Source organism: Nicotiana tabacum, chromosome 1 (genome assembly GCF_000715075.1).
Source record: "Nicotiana tabacum cultivar K326 chromosome 1, ASM71507v2, whole genome shotgun sequence".
NCBI classification, from domain to species: Eukaryota; Viridiplantae; Streptophyta; class Magnoliopsida; order Solanales; family Solanaceae; genus Nicotiana; species Nicotiana tabacum.
Window position 1 is genome coordinate 88,334,287 of NC_134080.1, and position 20,748 is coordinate 88,355,034.

At 39.4% G+C, this 20,748-nt stretch overlaps 1 protein-coding gene across 2 annotated transcripts; it reads right to left on the reverse strand.

Moving 5' to 3' along the window:
* Window positions 1-11,179: 11,179 nt before the first annotated feature.
* Window positions 11,180-20,227, reverse strand: LOC107759850 (putative transporter C405.03c). 2 transcript variants are annotated; one of them, XM_016577885.2, is made up of 8 exons: window positions 19,800-20,227; window positions 17,724-18,119; window positions 16,703-16,917; window positions 14,455-14,525; window positions 14,270-14,368; window positions 13,227-13,344; window positions 11,620-11,755; window positions 11,180-11,473 (listed from the first exon to the last, which is right to left on the reverse strand). In XM_016577885.2, the coding sequence occupies exons 1-8, from the start codon at window positions 19,878-19,880 to the stop codon at window positions 11,414-11,416; spliced, it is 1,176 nt and encodes a 391-aa protein (XP_016433371.1). In that variant the 5' UTR covers window positions 19,881-20,227; the 3' UTR covers window positions 11,180-11,413. The 2 variants fall into 2 exon arrangements, with proteins under 2 accessions (XP_016433371.1, XP_016433429.1); XM_016577943.2 differs by lacking the exons at window positions 11,180-11,473; window positions 11,620-11,755 and adding an exon at window positions 11,889-12,143.
* Between the last annotated feature and the right edge of the window lie 521 nt (window positions 20,228-20,748).

The following is a 20,748-nucleotide window of genomic DNA, read 5'->3' on the forward strand; positions in this document are numbered from 1 at the left end:
ATATGTATTTTATTTTATTTGTTTCATTTATTATGACAAAGTAAACATTTATGGTCATAACACAAATATTTAACACCACGCAAATTCAAAAATTACACAGTAAAAGAAATTTATTTTATTTTTTGATTTTATTTTGGAGTAGTTTTCGTAAGGCAAAAATCACGTGCTCACAACAAGTACTTATGCACTGCCACATTATCTATTTAGCATGTTCCCTTCCTCATTCCTAATATATTATTTTTCTGTCTTAACTGCTACATGCTTATTGGTGCTTCCATATTTAATTGCTTCTTGTTAGATGTTGTTTTCTTTATTGAAGGTATTAATTGTTCCATAGTTCATTGTTCCACATTATTGGTTTAAGTTGGTTTATCGGTGTTTCATGGTACATTTTGGTTGGTCTCGCTGGGTAGTGTTAACTGATGAAGTTTCATAATTGTATAGATTTTCGTTTGCTTTGGTTTGAGGCATAAATGTTGTGGAGGGTTTTAAGCTAAATTGTGAAATATGTGTTCTTATTATGTGATTGGTACTAATATGGTGGGATAGTGTTGCATGCTGCAACATGAGAAATAAGAGTGATCTATTGAGGAGGAATAAGGGTGAAATGTAATTGTCTGGTAGGATCAGGTTGCGCGCCGCAACAGGAGTAATAAGGGTGGACAGGTGTGATCCGGTTGCACGCCTCAACAGAAGGAATAAGGGTGATATATTTAGGAGCAATAAGGGTGGACTGGTGAGATCGGGTTGCATGCCGCAACATGAGTAATAAGTGTGAATGTATACAGTGTTACTAATTATATGGTGGGATCGGGATGCCCGCTGCATCATTTTGTTATTTAATTCTTCTTCTGATGTGATTTTATTCTGTAGCATTGTAACTCTCTTAAGGATTGGTTATAGCTAAGTACTAGCAAGATAATTGGGTTCCGTATTTATTTACTGCTAGTTACTGTTCCATTTCTTTCCGTACTTTCCTTTTGCTTTATCATATATTGTATGCAGGTTAAACGTGAATGCCCTACCGTAGACTTGTCAATACCTCATCGAGGATAGGCTCAGCACTTACCAATACATGAGGTCGGTTGTACTGATACTGCACTCTGCACATTCTTTGCAGATTTTGGAGCTAGTTGTGGCTGATCGAGAGGTCGGTTGAAGGCATTTATCTAGGAGACCCAAGGTAGTCCTGCAGGCGTCCGCAGGCGCTGACATCCCCTCCTATGTTTCTACATTCCTGTTTTATCTTCTTTTGAGATACATGTACTTTTCTTTCAGATTAATACTTGTAGATATTCTTAGTATGTTCGTGAATTGTGACACTAGTTTTTGGGTGATAACAGTTTCAGTATTGTTAATAGTATATGGATAATCGGCTTATTATGCACTTCCGCATTTATTTCAGTGTGATTTAGCCTTGTTAATTTTAATTATAAAATGTAAAGGAAAAAGATGAATATAACTCTAACATTGGCTTGCCTAGCGAGTGCGATATTAGGCGCCATCACGGTCTCGACACTGGGAAATTTTGGTCGTGACAAGTTGGTATCATAGAACTAGGTTGCCTAGGTCTCAAAATTCATGAACAAGCTTAGTAGAGTCTGAGGGATCGATACGAAGACGTCTATGCTTATCCCAGAGGCTACTGAGTTAGGAACAATTTTACTTCTATTCTTCTCTATCGTGCGATTTGGTCTCTCAATGCTAATTGAACTTTCTACTCTTGTTCCTTCGCATATGGCGAGAACACGTACTGCTTTATCAGTTGATTAGCAGTCTGAGCCCCTAGTGGCAGCTCCTACGAGGGGCAGAGGACGAGGCCGAGGCCATGCTAGAGGCCGAGGCAGGGATAGGGCTCAGCCCAGAGCTCGAGTAGCAGCACCAGCGGCGGAGCCTCGGGTAGAGTTTAACGAGGAGGCTCCAGCCCAGAACGTTTCAGCAGGGCCAGCTCAGGTTCCAAAGAGGTTCAGTGCTACCCCGGTACTTCAGGATGCTTTGGTCTGTCTAGTAGCCCTTATGGAGAGTGTTACTCAGGCCGGTACATTCCCTGTAGCACTAGCCATCTCTCGGGCTGGGGGAGGAGCACAGACTCCCGCTACTCACACTCCGGAGTAGATGGCTGCCCAGTTTCGGACTTCAATAGCTCTGCCAGTTGGGGTAGTTCTGACGGGTGTTGTAGCACAGACCAACGATGGATCAACCATATCTTCTGAGGCCTTGTGGAGATTGGATAGGTTTACCAAGCTTTTCACCACTACCTATGGCAGTACATCTTTAGAGAATCCCCAGGACTATCTAGATGGATTTCACAAGGTATTATAGAACATGGGGATAGTGGAGACCAATGGGGTCGACTTTGCTACCTTTCGTCTGTTAGGTTCCGCCAAGAAATGGTGGAGGATTATTGTTTGGCCAGAAGAGCTAGGTCACCAGTTCTTACTTGGGACCAATTCTCTCAACTATTTTTAGAAAAGTATCTTCCTATCACTCAGAGAGAGGACTATCGGAGGCAGTTCGAGTGCCTTCAGTAGGGTTCTATGACCGTCACTCAGTACGAGACCTAATTTGTTGATTTGGCCTATCATGCTCTTCTTATACTTTCCACCGAAAGAGAGAGGGTGAGGAGGTTTATTGAGGGACTCGCTCAGCCTATCATATTTCAGATGGCTAAGGAGACAGGGAGTGAGATTTCTTTCCAGGATGTAGCCAATGTGGCCTGGCAAATTGAGATGGTTCTATCTCAGCGGAGTGTTCAGGGGTCTTACAAGAGGCCTCGTCACTCCAGTAGATTCAATGGGGCCTCATCTAGAGGCCGGGGAACTTTTGGTAGGGGTCATCCTCCTAGACTATTTCATTCAGCACTTCAGACATCCCATGGAGCTTCAGGGAGTCGTAGTCCTTATGTACCTCCTTTAGGGCAGCCAGCTTATAGTGCACCGCCAGCTTCTATCAGGGCACATCCTCTTTAGACTTATTATCGCGGTCAGCCGACCCGTCAGGGTCGATCTCAGTTTCCTTAGCTGCAGTATCAGGAGGATGTTTTGAGTGTGGTGAGTATGGGCATATCCGGAGGACCTGTCTGAGATTAGTGGGTGTTCAGTCACAACAGTAGGATTCTCATGCCATGATCTCGGCATCGCCCACTCAGCCAGCTAGAGGTAGGGGTTAGGGAGCCAGAGGTAGGGGTTAGCCCGCTAGAGGTGGAGGTTAGGCCGTTACAGGTGGAGGCCAGGCCACTAGAGGTGGAGGCCAGCCAACAAAATGTTGTCTCGGTGGTGGGGCCCAGCCCCGATGTTATGCTTTCCCAGCCAGGCCTGAGGCTGAGACATCCGATGTCGTTATCACAGGTACTATTTCGGTTTGCAGTAGAGATGTTTCAGTTCTATTTGATCCAGGATCTACATACTTCTATGTGTCTTCTTATTTTGCTTTATATTTTATTGTACCTCGTGACTCTTTGAGTGCTCCCGTGTATGTGTCCACACCGGTGGGACATTCTATTGTTGTAGATCGTGTATATCGTTTGTGTGTTGTTACTATTGGGGGTCTTGAGACTAGCGTAGATCTCCTACTACTCGATATGGTTTATTTCGGTATCATTTTAGGGATGGATTGGCTGTGACCTTATCATGCTATATTGGATTGTCACGCAAAGACCGTGACCTTAGCATTGCCGGTGTTGCCTCGATTAGAGTGGAGATGGACTCCTGGTCATTCTACTAGCAAAGTTATTTCTTATATGAAGGCTTGGCGTATGGTTGGAAAGGGGTGTTTGGCTTATTTGGCTTATGTTCGTGATTCTAGCCCGGAGGTTCCTTCCATGGATTCTGTACCAGTTGTTCGGGAGTTCCTAGAGGTTTTTCCTATAGACCTGCTGGGGATGCCACCCGACAAGGATATTGACTTTGGCATTGATTTGGCTCCCGGCACTCAACCCATTTCTATTCCGTCGTACCACATGGCCTCGCCAGAGTTGAAAGAATTGAAAGAGCAGTTGCAAGATTTTTTTGATAAAGGCTTATTAGACCTAGTGTCTCACCCTGGGGTGCGCCGGTGTTGTTTGTAAAGAAGAAGGATGGGTCGATGAGGATGTGCATAAACTATCGGCAGTTGAACAAAGTCACCATCAAGAACAAGTATCAATTGCTGAGGATTGATGACTTATTGGATCAGCTTCAGGGTGCCAAGGTGTTTTCAAAGATTGATTTGAGGTCTGGCTACCATCTATTGAGGATTATGGCATCCGATATCCCTAAGAAAGCTTTTCGGACTCGATATGGGCATTATGAGTTTCTAGTGATGTCATTTGGCTTGACAAATGCCCCAACAACATTTATGGATTTGATGAACCGGGTGTTCAAGCCCTATCTAGATTCCTTCGTGATTGTCTTTATTGATGATATCTTGATCTACTCCAGCAGTCGAGAGGAGCATGAGCAGCATCTGTGGGTCGTACTTTAAACTGTGAGGGACAACCAGTTATATGCTAAGTTTTCGAAGTGTGAGTTTTGGTTGAGCTTAGTCACTTTCTTGGGTCATGTTGTATCAGCAGAGGGTATTCAGGTGGATCCTAAGAAGATTGAGGCAGTCAATGAGTGGCCTAGACCCATATCAGCTACAGAGATCTGGAGTTTCTTTCAATTGGCGGGTTATTACCGTCGTTTTGTTGAAAGGTTTTCATCTATAGCAGCCCTGATGACCAGGTTGAACCAAAAGGGTACCCCGTTCAGGTGGTCGAACGAGTGTGAGGCAAGCTTTCAGAAGCTCCAGGCAGCTTTGACTACGGCGCCGGTGTTGGTGTTGCCCACAGGTTTAGGGCCATATATAGTATATTGTGACGCATCTCGTATTGGACTTGGTGCGGTATTGATGCAGGGTGGAAAGGTTATTGCATATGCTTCGTGGCGGTTGAAGATTCACGAGAAGAATTGTCTAGTTCATGACTTGGAGCTATCATCCATTGTTCATGCGCTGAAGATTTGGAGGTACTACCTATATGGCGTGTCGTGTGAGGTATTCACGGATCATAAAAGTTTACAGTATTTGCTCAAACAAAAGGAGCTCAATTTGAGGCATAGAAGGTGGTTGGAGATATTGAAAGATTATGATATCACCAACTGGTATCATCTCGGGAAGGCTAATGTGGTGGCCGATGCTTTGAGTAGGAATCAACTAGTATGGGTAACCTTGCGTATATTCCAGTCGGTAAGAGATCGCTTGCATTAGATGTGTAAGCTTTGGCCAATCAGTTCGTGAGGTTGGATATTACTGAGCCCAGTCGTGTTTTTGCTTACATAGTTGCTCGGTCTTCCTTGTTTGAGCGTATCAGGGAGCGGCAATATGATGACCCTCATTTTCTTGTCCTTAGGGACACAGTGCGGCACGGTGATGCCAAGTAGGTTACAGTTGGGAATGATGGAGTTTTGAGGATGCATGGTCGTGTTTGTGTGCCTAATGCAGATGGGCTTCAGGAGTTGATCCTAGAGGAGGCCCACAATTCCCAATATTCTATTCACCCGGGCGCCGTCAAGATGTATCAGGACTTGCGGCAGCATTATTGGTGGAGGAGGATGAAGATGGATATTGTTGCATATGTAGCTCGGTGTTTGAATTGTCGGCAAGTAAAGTACGAGCATTAGTGACCGGGTGGTTGCTTCAGAAGATTGAGATTCCTGAGTTGAAGTGGGAGCGTATCACTATTGATTTCGTTGTTGGACTCCCACGGACTCAGAGGAAGTTTGACGTAGTATGGGTTATTATAGATAGACTGACCAAGTCAGCACATTTCATTTCTGTGGCAGTTTCTTATTCTTCGGAGCAGTTGGCAGAGATCTATATCCGTGAGATAGTTTGTCTTCATGGAGTGCCCATGTCGGATCGAGGTACACAGTTTACCTCACATTTCTGGAAGGCAGTACAGCGTGAGTTGGGTGCGCGAGTCGAGTTGAGCACATCACTTCTTCCTCAAACGGACGGACAGTCCGAGCGTACTATTCAGATCTTGGCGGATATGCTCCGCGCCGGTGTTATTGACTTTGGAGGTTCTTGGGATCAGTTATTGCCATTAGGGGATTTTGCCTACAATAACAGTTATTAGTAGAGCATCCAAATGGCTCCTTATGAGGCATTATATGGTAGACGGCGTCGATCGCCGGTTGGGTGGTTTGAGCCGGGGGAGGCTCGATTATTGGGTACAGATTTAGTGCAGGATGCCTTGGATAAGGTTAAGATCATACATGATAGACTTTGTACAACTCAGTTCAAGCAGAAGAGTTATGTCGACAGTAAGGTTCGTGATGTGGCATTCATGGTCGTAGAGAGAGTGCTGCTCCGAGTGTCACCCATGAAGGGTGTGATGCTGTTTGGGAAGAAGGTCAAGTTAAGCTCTAGGTTCATCGGGCCTTTTGAGATTCTTGATCGAGTGGGAGAGGTGGCCTACAAACTTGCGTTGCCCCCAGGCTTATCAGCGGTACATCTAGTCTTCGATGTGTCCATTCTTCGGAAGTATCACAACGATCCATCCCACATATTAGATTTTAGCGTTGTCCAGTTGGACAATGATCTGACCCACGAGGAGGAGCCAGTAGCTATTCTAGACCGGCAGGTACGTCAGTTGAGATCGAAGAGTTATCCTTCGGTTCGTGTGCAGTGGAGAGGTCAGCCTATGGAGACAGCTACCTGGGAGTTTGAGTCCTATACGCGGAGTAGATATCCTCATCTTTTCACCGACTCAGGTACTTTTCAATGTTCGTTTGAGGACGAATGATTGTTTTAGTGGTGGAGAATGTGATGACCCAAAGGTTCATCTTATATTTTAAAACTCGATTCCGTATTCTGATTCCTTAAAAACCTTATTGTATCTCTCCTCGATTTGGTGCGTAGTCCGAGCGCGTATCCAGAAAGGTTTTATATGAAAAATTGATGAAATAATAAATTTTGACCTAAAAGGTTAATTTTTGTTGACTTCGGTCAATATTTTGGGAAAACAAACCTGGACCTATATTTTGACGATCACGATAGGTCCGAAGTAAAATATTGGACCCAGGCGTATGCCCGGAATCGAATTCCAAGGTTCCAAGCCTAAGAAATGAATTTTTGATGAAAGTTGTAAAATTGGAATTATAAAGGTTTAAATAATTTGGTTAATAATTGATCTTGTTGATACCGACTCCGTATTGTGGTTCCGGAAACCGATACAGGTCTATTATGATATTTATACCTTACCTATGAAATTTGGTGATAAACGAGACTGATTTGACGTGATTCGGACCTTTGGTTGAGGAAATAGAAGTTTTGAAACTATCTTGAAAATTTCATGCAATTTGGTGCTAAATTCGTAATTCTAGATGTTATTTTGTTGATCTGATCGCGCGAGCAAGTTCGTATGATGTTTTAAGACTTGTGTGTATGTTTGGTTTGGAACCCCGAGGGCTCGGGTGAGTTTCAGATAGGCTACCGAGTGATTTAGATTTAAGGAATTTTGCAAAGTCTGGCTCGCAAGTGCGAGCATCGTATTTGCGAAGAAGTTTTGCATTTGCATCAGAAGGGCTGGGAGGGAACCTTCGCAATTGCGAAGTTCAGGATTGCAATTGCGATAAGAACAGGTCGCATTTGCGAACAATTGTTCGCATTTGCAATAGTAGCAGGTCCTGGACATTCTTCGCATTTGCGAAGGGATGTTCACATTTGTGGGGTTCGCATTTTCGATCCCCTGATCGCACATGCGATATCTGCAACTGTTCAAAAACGATTTTGGATGGGATTTTTCATTCATTCTCCCATTTTTCAAAACCTAAACCTCAAGAGGCGATTTTCCAAAGACCATTTCTTCCCCAAATCATATGAAAGTGAATCTTACCTCATTTCTTTTCAATATTTTACTACTTTTTGTAAGATTTCATCCTAGAATCTAGGGTTTTCCATGGTAGAATTGGAGATTTTTAGGTAGAGCTTAGGAATTTCAAAATTTGGGGATTTAGACCTCAAATTGAGGTGTGATTCCAAAACCAATTGTACATCTGGGCTCGGGGGTGAATGAGTAATCAGGTTTTGGTCCAAATTTTGGGTTTTGACCAAGCAGGCCTGGGGTCCGTTTTTTACTTTTTGGGGAAAATATTGGGAAGCCTATAATTATGCATTGGAATTGATTTCTTTAGCGATAATTGATGTTATTAAGTTAATTATGACTATATACGAGTGGATTGGAGGTGGAAACTAGAGGAAAAGCAATAATTGAGCTTTGATTTGGCTGTTGGATTGAGGTAAGTGTTGTGTCTAACTTCGGCTTGAGGGATTAGGGATCCCCGACTTAATTACTATGTGAAAATTCATGTGTGTGGCGTATAGGTAAGGTGACGAGTACCTATGTGCCGCCAAATTATCTGTTTAGCCTGTTCCCTTCTCCATTCCTAATATATTGTTTTCCTGTCTTAACTGTTACATGCTTATTGGTGCTTCCATGTTTAATTGCTTCTTGTTAGATGTTGTTTTCTTTATTAAAGGTATTAATTATTTCGTAGTTCATTATGCCACATTATTGGTTTAAGTTGGTTTATCGGTGTTTCATGGTACATTTTGGTTGGTCTCGCTGAGTAGTGTTAATTGATGAAGTTTCATAATTGTATAGATTTCCGTTTGCTTTGGTTTGAGGCATAAATGTTGTGGAGGGTTTTGGGCTAATTTGTGAAATACTTGTTCTTATTGTGTGATTGGTACTAATATGATGGGATCGGGTTACACGCCGCAATAGGAGAAATAATGGTGGTATATTGAGGAGGAATAAGGGTAAGATGTGATTGTCTGGTGGGATCGGGTTGTGCGCCGCAACAGGAGTAATAAAGGTGGACGGGTGGGATCGGGTTTCACGCCGCAACAGGAGGAATAAGGGTGATATATTGAGGAGCAATAAGGGTGGACTGGTGGAATCAGGTTGCACACCAGAACAAGAGTAATAAGGATAAATGTTCATAGTGTTACTGATTATATGGTGGGATCGGGATACGCGCTGCATCATTTTATTGTTTATGTATTCTTCTTCTGATGTTATTTTATTATGTAGCATTGTAACTCTCTGAAGGATTTGGTTATAGCTAAGTACTGGCAAGATAATTAGGTTCCATATTTATTTACTACAAGTTACTGTTCCATTTCGTTCCGTACTTTCCTTTTGCTTTATTATATACTGTATGGAGGTTATATTGTAAATGCCCCGCTGTAGCCTCGTCACTACCTCGTCGAGATTAGGCTCGGCAGTTACCAGTATATGGGGTCGGTTGTGCTAATACTGTACTCTGTACTTTCTGTGTAGATTTTGGAGCTGGTTGTGGCTGATCGAGAGGTTAGTTGCAGGCATTCATCTAGGAGACCCAAGGTAAACCTGCAGGCATCCGCAGGCACTGGCGTCCCCTCCTATATTTCTATATTCCTATTTTATCTTCTTTCGAGACAGATGTACTTTTCTTTCAGACTAATACTTGTAGATATTCTTAGTATGTTAGTGGATTGTGACACCAGTTTCTGGGTGGTAACAGTTTCAGTATTATTAATAATATATGGATAACCAGCTTATTATGCACTTCCACATTTATTTCAATGTGATTTAGCCTTGTTAATTTTAATTATAAAATGTAAAGGAAAAAGGTGAATAGAACTCTAACGTTGGCTTGCCTTGCGAGTGCAATTTTAGGCGCCATCACGGTCCCCACGGTGGAAAATTCGGGTCGTGACAATATCATCCACATCTTCACTGCTTGCACGCCAACCATACAAATCTGGCATCATTTTAACATCTTATTCCATTTACTAACCATATAAATTGGCTACACCATCTATGTACATCTGTCGAGCTACTACATCTACGTTCCTCTGTTACATCACACGTTAATTCACCTACAACTCAACTTGTGCCTATTATTCTCTGGCACGTTTGGCTCAACCGTAACCATGATCTCTTCAACCACACTAATACAACCGTCCCTATTAATGCCATCTGCCTCTTAGCCGCTGAACTCAAATATCTCATCTCTGCCAACCCCCATCCACGCAAACTCACAACTATTATATTTCCTGGCAGCCACCTAAATCTAGCATCTACAAACTTAATATAGATGGCGCATTTGACCCCAACATACATCGTGGAAGGGTAGGAGGCATCTTTCGAGATTCCATTGATGATTGATTAGGAGGCTATTGTAAACCCCTATACTTTACCAACGTTTTGCAAGCGGAATTGCTTGTTCTTTATTATAACCTACGTTTTGCAATCAATTGATCACTCACCCCACACATAGTGGAGATCGACTCTCAGGTACTTATCGCTCTCTTACCATCAGGTAATCACACACATTTTTAATGCTTGCAGGTTGATGCTATATGAACTGCATATGCCGGCCATCCAACATATTCAGGGAGGGGAATGGAGTAGCGGATGCTCTGGCACGTTTTGGAAGGGATATGCAAATTACCCAACCTCAGGATGTTATGTTTTTTGAGAACCCCCCACCTTTTATGTTATCGCACTTACTTTTGGACTCCACAGGGACTGCACTGCGCGTTCAGTTCCCTCTTTGTAATATTCTACTTTAAGTTTTCAATAAAATGACAAATGCATGATTTAGCAACAAAAAAACTACTTCTAGTTTTAAACTGATTCCGTAGAGTTTTATGCTTCAAGGCTTGACATAGCTAGTACCTGCCAATTAAATGCCACAGATAAATTGTGCAGATTTCCATTGGATTTGGTTCATTTTTACTTGTTGGATGCGATATATTTGAATTCAGATGGTATATCCATTTTGGGGTGAAAGGGGAAGGTTGTGGTGGAAGAAGAAATAGGGGAGGGGGATAAAGTGGGGTTGGGGTAGCGAGGTGGCATGCCATATGAGGCCACCTCAACAAAATGTCCGCTCACGTGAGACGTAGTGTCTATGGCAGAGGGTCCTAATGACGGAGAAGTATTTTTGCACCAATTTTATAGTATCGGGAGCAATGATAGACCGAAAATATAACAGATGGCATAACAGATCGTTTTCACACAAGCAAAGGGTATTTTGGCCCTTTTCCCTTTATTTTTTTCCCCTTAGGTAGTAGTATCAAAGTATGTGAAAGCCACAATGATTTAAAGGATGACGGAGAAAGGGAGAAAAAGAAAACAAGCTAACAAACGGACGATAGATGATGTGATAAATAATTGAGATGATGAGAAATTTAAGGAATACTTCCATGGAGAAGGAATACATACTGCAAAAATAAAAAAAGTATATACACTTTGAAACACTCTTATTACAATTACACCATATTAGCATATATAAATCTTGTTCACGAGGGGAAGAAAACTTTATTTTTCTACCCCAGTATATGTTTTATACACTTGAGATTAAAACGCTCTCCATCTTGAAACTGAGTAGCCATGAGGTTATCTTCTTCCGCACGAACACTTGTCAGAGAGGTTGGCTATAACAAATCCAGCAAAAACCTTGAAAAAAAGAAGTAAAATGGCAAGTGGCCACTGTAAGTTGGAGACCACTACTTGTAGATTCCAATAGAAGTTTGTGACACAAACCAAAAACTACACGAAAATTGTAACTTGAAGCTATGTAGGGAGTTGGCCAAGAGAAAAACCTGAATGCATCCAAAAATGTAAACTGCAGAGTAATGACGGCCGTGAACTAGCATGTCAGCAATCATAGCAAGAGGTATGGTCAATGACATTCCCAGTGTCGCAACTAGTGGTGTTGTCCATACTACTGAAAGGGCCCTGTTTCATAATTCAAGAACTTACCCCTGTTAATCTAAAAACTTATAGAGCAAAAGTAGATATCAATGTAGAGAAAAAAGACAGGCAGATTCCGGTGAACCCGAGAATTGTTTTGCTCTCCTTGCAATTTGATTTCATTTTGTCTCCACTGTCATCTGATTTAGCATATTGTGGTCAAGCTAAATGTTTTGAGGGGCGGGGTTAACCCCAGAAAATGTTTTCCCTAGAGTTGATCAATATGAATAGAGATAATAAAGATTATCTACCTTAACCTAAGCAGCAATGTAAAAGTGACCTAACACAACCTGCAATAGCAATTCTATAGATGTGAGAACTGGCAGACTTCCCTTTGCAATTGTTTACCATCCATTCCAACTCCTCCTGCCACCTGAAAGCTTGTCTACTTATTCCTTGCCATCGGAGCATTTTGTTCCAAACGTTAGAAGCAAATTGGCACTCAAAGAAAAGGTGCGACACTGTCTCATTTTCAGTCAAACACAAAGGGCACTTTATATCGACATTCATTCCCCACTTTGCGAGTCTGTCTTTAGTAGCTAGAACTAGGAATCAAGAATAGTAGAGTAATGATGTTGTTTGTTGTTGGACCTGTGATACAGGGTTCCAGCAATTCGTTTCTCTCTGCTTGTAATTCTTACATTGGTTAATAAAATTCTTTTATTTACCAAAAAAAAAAAAAAGTGACCTAACACAAGATCCAAATGGGTTTATTTTTTGAGATGGAAGAAATGGGTTTATTCAAAGTCAAGATTTAATGCTCGTATTCTTAGAATATTCTAAGATTCATTCTATGAATTTATTGAAACTCAGAAGCATCAGTTCTGACATAGATATTGATGTCATTTCACAAGGGAGAAGGTCAAGGTTAATGCTATTAGTAGACAATACATTCGCACAAAGGAGTAACTAGCAGATATCTTAATCAAGAGCCATGAAGAGACTCAGCATGAATACCTTCCTGTGCAAGCTGGGTGCGAAAATATCTTCTATACCCTCTGAACTCGAGGACTACTAAGTGATACGGAAAAAAAGAGAGTGGAGTGACAGGCTGTGAGAAATGTGACGAGTTAGAGTTGGAGCTTAGTTAAGTTAATTAGTTCGCTAGTAGTTGGTTTAGTTAATTAGCCAGTGAAGTTGCTATAAGTTAATAGTAACTAGAACTAGATGATGGAATGAACATCTTTTTGTTATTTTCCACTCAGTTGCAGCTACTCAAAATCTCCTTTGAGGGAGCTAGCTCAACAAGGTTAAGCGTATAGAAAGCTCTTCCTAATTCCGATATAATAAGGAATCTCCATATTCGGGTAACTTTCCTCATTTCGCATAGTTTAATCTTATTTCTAGCAGTGGTACTCCTACAAAGGAGCCCTCTTGTATCTTGTTTCATAATCAGCTCAAAACAAGTTCTCTGTTTATTTTCTTATTTTTCACGATGATAAGTGTTGGTACGTACCATAAGTAGTCAGAGAAAACACTCCCAATAAAGCCATTCAGCAGCACAACCTCAGCAACAGAAGCCGAGCTTGGGAAATCAAACTTAGGTTCCAATCCAATAGCATTTAATGGCCATGCTGGAAAAAGAATTAGGGATGATAAAAATCAGTAATACACACTCAATTAAGTAAGAGATTCAAACTAAGGACGGTACGGTATAATATAGGACTGGTTGCAATCACACTTGAAATCTGGAAGTTCTTTCCACTGGCTTAGAAAATATTTGACTTCTACCCACTGCGGAAAAGATTATTTGTCCTCTTTCCTTTTCAAAACCAAGAGAGTTTCATTTCCCATGAAAGGGAAGTTTTTCCATTGTTTGCTTTTGCAGTATTATAGTATTTCAAAAGTAGATGGTCCCACTTCTATTCTTATAAAATCTCAAACTTTAAAAGTACACTCTAACTTTGGATCCGCTTCCAATATATTATAATTTCAACCTTCAACTCTTCAATTACATGTGACAATTAAAAATGGTGCTACTACATGGAACAGAATAACATCATGAAGTACAACAATAAAACAACAGAGACCAATTCAAACCTAAAAGCCCCAAAAGAACACATTTACTCCAAACCTAAAAGTTCAAAAGAATATTTTCATTTTTTCTGCGGAGAAAGTTCCAAAAGAACTTAATGAAATCAGTTCCAAAATTTGATCACTACCTAAAGAAAATCACCTTCCTTACAAGAGCAGTTGTGTTATCACTGTTTACTTAGATTTCTGAAGAATTTAACATGTCTATGCACGGTATCCTATATTTGTCCTCTTTCTTTCCCTGTAGTATAGACCTAGGTGCCCTCCCCTTCTAAACAAATAAAGAAGAAAAACCTGATCACCTTATTCAATTCTTGGATTTCTTGATTTATTACTCATAAGAATGTTATTTTCTCTTGATACGCCAAAAACTGAGAATAGTGGGCAGCTTCTTTGAATACAAAGAAATTTTAAAATATTCATGATGTTCTTTCCAGGGGCGCAAATTTCCAAAATGTCCATTACCAATCCACCAAAGGCCGAGCAAAGTGAATACTCCAAGATATCCAAAGAACTTCTCCATATCTGTCTTTTCTCCTGATCCAGCAGATTTCTTGAGGAGCACTGAGCACATCAGAAAACCGTGAAACTAGCATTATCATTATAAAATAAAAGTGGCAATTTCATCCCAACCCTGATTGATATCCTACCTGTAAATAAGCCATAACACACAGCTGAAAGAAGACCAAAAACATCACCAATAATGGAATGCTTAGCAGTCCTGCCAGCAGCAAAGGATCCACAAAAATGATGCACTAGAGTTAGCCACAAAAGTAGCATATGGAAGAAAATTTAAAATTACCCTAATATTTGTAGTCCATATAAAAATATAAAAGCCGATTATATCAAGAACCAGACAGGTTAGCCATGAGCAGAAATAAAATAGATATATTGTGGAGTTATTGGTCAAGGGAGCAGGTTACTCAGCTTAAACATATCATTATAGAACAGTGAAAGAAAAATTACTTTAGACATCCAAATTGCTTCATATAGCATAATGTAGTTCAAAGTCAAGGTCTGAAATTGTTAACTGAAATAAACCGAGCGGTAAAAAGTACATTTAGAATCACACAATTCTCCCACAACCATCTAATAATAAATTTGACGATTAGTGTCCCTTAGTCTTGGATTAAAAATAAGCTCTCCGTTCGAGTGCCATAAAAACAAAAGCAAAAGGATCCAGACTACTTTAAAAAAAGGCATATAAGGCATCAGATCAAGCATGAGCGGCAACACTAGCCCTCATGAACTAGGAAAAGTACGGCACTTGTATGATTGTGATATAAGCATTGGAGAATACTATGACCGCCTATTGGGAACCAGCGATGGGGTTTTTTTTTTTTTTTTGGGGGGGGGGGGGGGGGGGGAATGGTTACTATGACTACCTCATCACTAGTATTCCTTAACTAAGAGGTGCATATATTGATTCACGCCAAATGAGTCTAGTGATGCAGACAATTAAATTAACCTATAGAAGAGCAGTTTAGCCTATTAGAAAAGTTGAAAGATCTGGAGGTATGTTTCCCCCTCCTTTTCCCTTTTGTGACCAGCAGATTAAGGCTTATAATACATTTTCAAATTCTTTTATTATTGTGCCATTATTTTCTATAAGATTTTTTTTTCTCTATAATTTCAAGTTCTAGGGGTATTTTGCTCATTATAGAATTCCTGTGATATCCAGAAAAATTTTGCATAAAGAAAGCTATTCTTTGGCAAACTAGTTATAATTTTTAGTAATTTAAACGTTTCGCAAGTAGGTATTACCGTTTGTTTCCTAATTAGTTCAGAAAATCCTACCAGAATAGGTTTAGGTTGTATAGTTTATGTACAATATTGTAATGTTGCTTATGAAATGAACTGTATAAAGCTTTTACTCAGAATTCTCTGAGATCTTTTGAAGGGTATGCCTCCCTTGAACTTTCTGCTAGGCGCCATTCCTAGAGGACATTCGAGATTTGATGTTTTCCTTCTTCTTGATTATTATTTTCCACTGGTTATGGATTTAACTGCCTAATTTCAGATATGTCCTAGATCATATACTTCAACCATTCTTAGATCTTGCTCTCTATTTCTCTACTGCATCAAGTCTGATAAGCGTCCACTTCAAATTACGGGTACAAAAACCAAGCTTTTAAAGTAGATACGAGCCTTGAACAACTTTATTATCTTTTCCTATAAACCATCAGCACTTTTTAGGTCACTTTCACCAGTAAAAGCTCCATCTTTGCCATAATACATGATGATGCAAGGAAGCTAAAGTCCTTAAGTGAAAATGAAAATTAATAGTGCACCAATTAAATTTATATTAGGAGAGACGACTTCTAAATTCATATACATCCTGAGCTTAAACAACACTTATCATTTCAAAGCCACTTATTGAAACTTATTCACTTTTTTTTTTTTTTTAACAATTGCCATTATGGGTAATTTGAAATTTCACCAATTAAAACATGGAAATGACATGAAATAAGTAATATAGAGGCACAACTTGTGCATATCAGCATAGCATGATCATCGTCTAATAAGGGCAGCTCGGTGCACGAAGCATCCCGCAGGGTCCGGGAAAGGGCCGCACCCCAAGGGGTATGATGTAGGCAGCCTACCCTGATACAAGCATTAGTGACTGATTCTACAGCTCAAACCCGTTACCTATAATAACTTTACCGTTGCTCCAAGGCTCCCCTTCTATATGATCATTGTCTCATGGCAGAATAAAATGTTGTGGAACAGAAGAACTTGAGATGCTATGCCTATATGCTAAATACGGATAAAGCATCTTCTGCCCCTATGCATGCATTTTAATCCGTAGATGGATTGTATGGTTCATCTGGAGAATCTGAAGACATATTAACAAGCTTAGACCTCAACATAGATAGACCATGCTTATTAAAAACTTACTCAGATGCACTCAGCATTTCATCAGGAGCCCATGTTTTTCCAACTGTAGTCAGTGCCACACCACTCATACTGATTATAACAGCAATCATCTTCGCAATAGTTATTGAGTCCTGGCCGAGGAGTGCTCCAAAAAGAAGCGTAAAAAGCCCAGATGTTGAGGTCAAAATAGTAGTACTAGCCACACTTGTATTCGCCAGTGCAGAGTTTGAAAAATACTGCAAGCCATTAAGCAATTAAGTTGGGTATTCAATTTGCAATTATATAATTTATCTTGCAAAGAAGGAAAATGACAAATAGCAATCAGCCCCCTACATAAAGACAGAATAGGACAACAAACAGTCAGTCACCTAGATACAATTAACACTCCTTTAATGTAAGCATGGCCATTTTGATCCATAAACAGACCGACTCAAATGATGACGACTTGACTGCATCAAATCTTGCATGAATTCTCTATCTTCTAATTTCTCATCCGTTAAACATTTTCAAGAAGTACAAAAGGAAACATCGATTGTGAAATCCTATATTTGGACAAACAAGTTCTCCGTCTTCGTGATATTTCTGTATTTCTACAATAAGTAAAAAAATCTGTGTTCTTTCTGTTTGGAAATGTTCTTAAATAATATTTGCATATCTTCTAGAGCTCATAATGGGAGATCTCTTAGATGTTCAATGCTTTATAGCCATTTTGAGCAAGCAACAAACATTTGTTTTCTAAAACAAGCAGTAAAAGCTCGGGCATGGTTCAATAAATGACCGTCAATCTTGAAGCAAAATTGATAAGGGTCAGGAAATGAAGCACATCTCATCCGTAATACATTTTATAACATTTGCCAGCTTCCTTTTTCTTTTTTTGCTCACTATAGGAGCCTTTGGCTGCTTTCCTGATTTCCTCTCTTCTTTGTGTTTTTTTTTTTTTTTGGCTTTAGGGGAGAGGGTGGAGAAACATTTGGCGCAAGTACTGAAAGTAGTATATCATTCAACATAAAAATTGTTAAAGGTTTTAGATAGAAATAAGTACCTCTGTCGCAAACCATAAAGGAGCAAGATACAAACTACATTTGACAAGGTCCCATGAGTTACGATCATGGCCCTCCTCTTCAAGAAAGTGGAACTCATCTTTATGGTTGATACCAACTAATGCCAGGGCTTCTTCAGGGCTGCTGTAATCCATGTCTGCTGTAAAATAATCCTTCAAAGCTCCTCCGGGATGATTGTGCATGTCATTGAGTTTAAGTGGTACATCTAGGACTGAGGAGTCCAAGATAAGATTTTTATTATACAGTTTCTTCAAGGAACTCTTTTCTAATAAACTGCATAACCAATCTTTACAAACCGCTATAGGCAGGAAGATTGCCATAAGAGAGATCCCCAGATATGTAACTGCAAAAGGTTGTTTATACTCTACAAAAATTTTCTGCAGCACATAAATGGTTTTATCTTAGTATCATCTGTCCAAAAACATCTGCATAATATGATTGCAAAGCTTTGTATGGAAAGAAATTAATGGCAACAGAAATAAGTGAATGGCAAAAGGAAAGTTGTATAGAAATCCTTCACATACTATGAAAAGATCAACAGCTTCAGCATAGGAACTACAACATAACGAAATAAACATTCTAACTTTCCCTTTTGCACAGCTCTAAGCATTTCTTTACCAATAATCCCCAAGTAATTGTTGTTAAGATGCTATAGTGGAAAACTTGCAATATTGACATGTAATTGACACATAATTCATATAGCAAAACATTGGTTTAAAACCGAATCTTACAAAGCTTGTACCCGGAAAAGAAAGTAGCCCTTGTGACAAAAAATTACTAGTTAATACTAGTAGAATAGGCACAAGTTACTGAATACGATATGCATAGACAACGCAACATCCTTAGCCAATGCAAATGAGATAAAGTAAGCATATGATATTAGATGAATGCAATCAGCATATTTAGTGGTAATACTGTGGGTATCATCAATCAATGGGCTTTGCATTCAAAAATATTTTTCTGTGTCAGATTTTGTGCAAAGGCATATGTTTAGAACAAAACAAGATTGGATTATGGTTGAAACTAACTTGCCTCTCTCAATGTACTCTCAGATATGAGTCTAAACATCGGAATAGTGCATGACAATTTCTTGCTTCTCATTTCTTTCCCGGCAACTGACAGCAGATAAATGTAATAAAATAACAACGCCAACAGAAACCAAAATAAGGTACATAACGTCTGAAAGCAGATAAACAATCAAATGATGTCTTTGTAATGTGTAATGGATACTATACAGGCAGTATCATTGATAAAACCTTGTAAGATGATGACGTCAACAACAAAAATAACTAAGACTCTATGCATTTCAACAATGTTGCAGCCTATCTTTTTGACACTCCTTTACCTTAATCATAATCCTAGTCACAATAGTATCTAGTCTCCTACAAGCAATCCGTCAAATTTTTGAACTTTCCAACTTTACACTCTTCCCCTATCGTCTAGCCTCTTGGGCTTAATCTGTATGCATATTTACTTAAGTCCTACGCTTTCTCACCATTTATATTCTGAACCTATTTTTGCAAGTGCTTTCAGTTGCTTGACTATAGAAAAACAAAGCTTTTCCCCATCTCAGCAATATATATGAGGCCACAATTCATTGGAATCCTAATCTCTCTGTTTGATCTTCCTTTGAGCTAACTTCTTAAACATAATTCACAATCCAATATTATCCTTAAGTTATTCCTCACCATTTCTTTTTCAACATAAAATTCTGTCTGGACCGTCTACATATAATAATAACAAAAAGGAGTTACTAGCATTTCTGCATAACGTCATGAACTAGACTACATTTTGCTATAATCTTATTCATCTGTTAGAACTAATTTTATAATATCAGCTTTATATTTTCCAATTCAGAAGTCGGTTGCACTGTTTAGCTAAGTCTATATATTCCCTTACTTCTTATCAATCTTTCCCTATCAAGTTGCTGCATAAGTAAACAATATTAGAATTCAGCTATAAAATAAAAGCATCAGTACACAAAATAAACCAAGACTAAACTCTATAATCCCCCCAAAAAGAAACAGAAAGAGCGCAAATGAAAAGGCTTTAATTACCTGAGTAACCTCAGCAGAAGCAACCCATATCAACACAAAAGCTCCTATTAACACCAATCCAGCGTTGTATTTCCAACCCATATCTCAATAAATAACTTTAAAAACTCAGAAGCAACGAACAAAATAACAATTTAGAGAATCTAATGCTCTAACTGTGAGAAACACAGTAAAATTTATCCAGAAAGTGCATGTTGGGGTGTTTTTCTTTGGTTCAAAAAGGGGAGAAAATGTGTGAAGAGTTGAAGAAATCCCAAAGGCCAAAGAGTTACTCATGGCTGTGAAATTGAAACGCAATAAATATATTGAAGTCGGCAAGAGTTGGCTGGTAATCCCGAAAAGAAGCTTAAACGACAAAATTGGCTTGTTTTTGACATGTAATTCGTATGTTTCACTGTTTCAGTAACGTACGCGAGTGTCACAAAGTCCTTAACTAAAGTTTCCCGTTTCTTGGATTTTAATGGCAGTGGTTTTTGTTTTCTTCCTCGAGTACGATTAATTTGATAAATTTGATCCCTCTACTCTTTAACAATAAGTCAAACCATATTATCCTACATATATACATCCAAAACAAATACTTTTGCTTAATCTACAACAAATATAGGAAATATATTAAAAACACTTCATCTTTTTCGAATTAAAAAAGTAATATTTGAGAATACTTAAGAATAAACTTCTACCTTCCCAGGGTGGGTAATCTTTAACTCCAAAGGACTTCTTTTTTTAAAAGGAGACAGAGTTCTTATATTTTTTATTTAAAAGGTGACAAAAATTCTACAAAAGTCAAAGTAAAAAATATATACTCCCTCTGTTCCATTTTATGTGAACCTATTTCCTTTTTGGTCCGTTCAAAAAAGAATGAACCCTTTCTAAATTTGGTAACAATTTAGCTTAATGTTACAACTCTACCCTTAATGAGAAGCTTTTATAACCACACAAAATACTCTGGGCC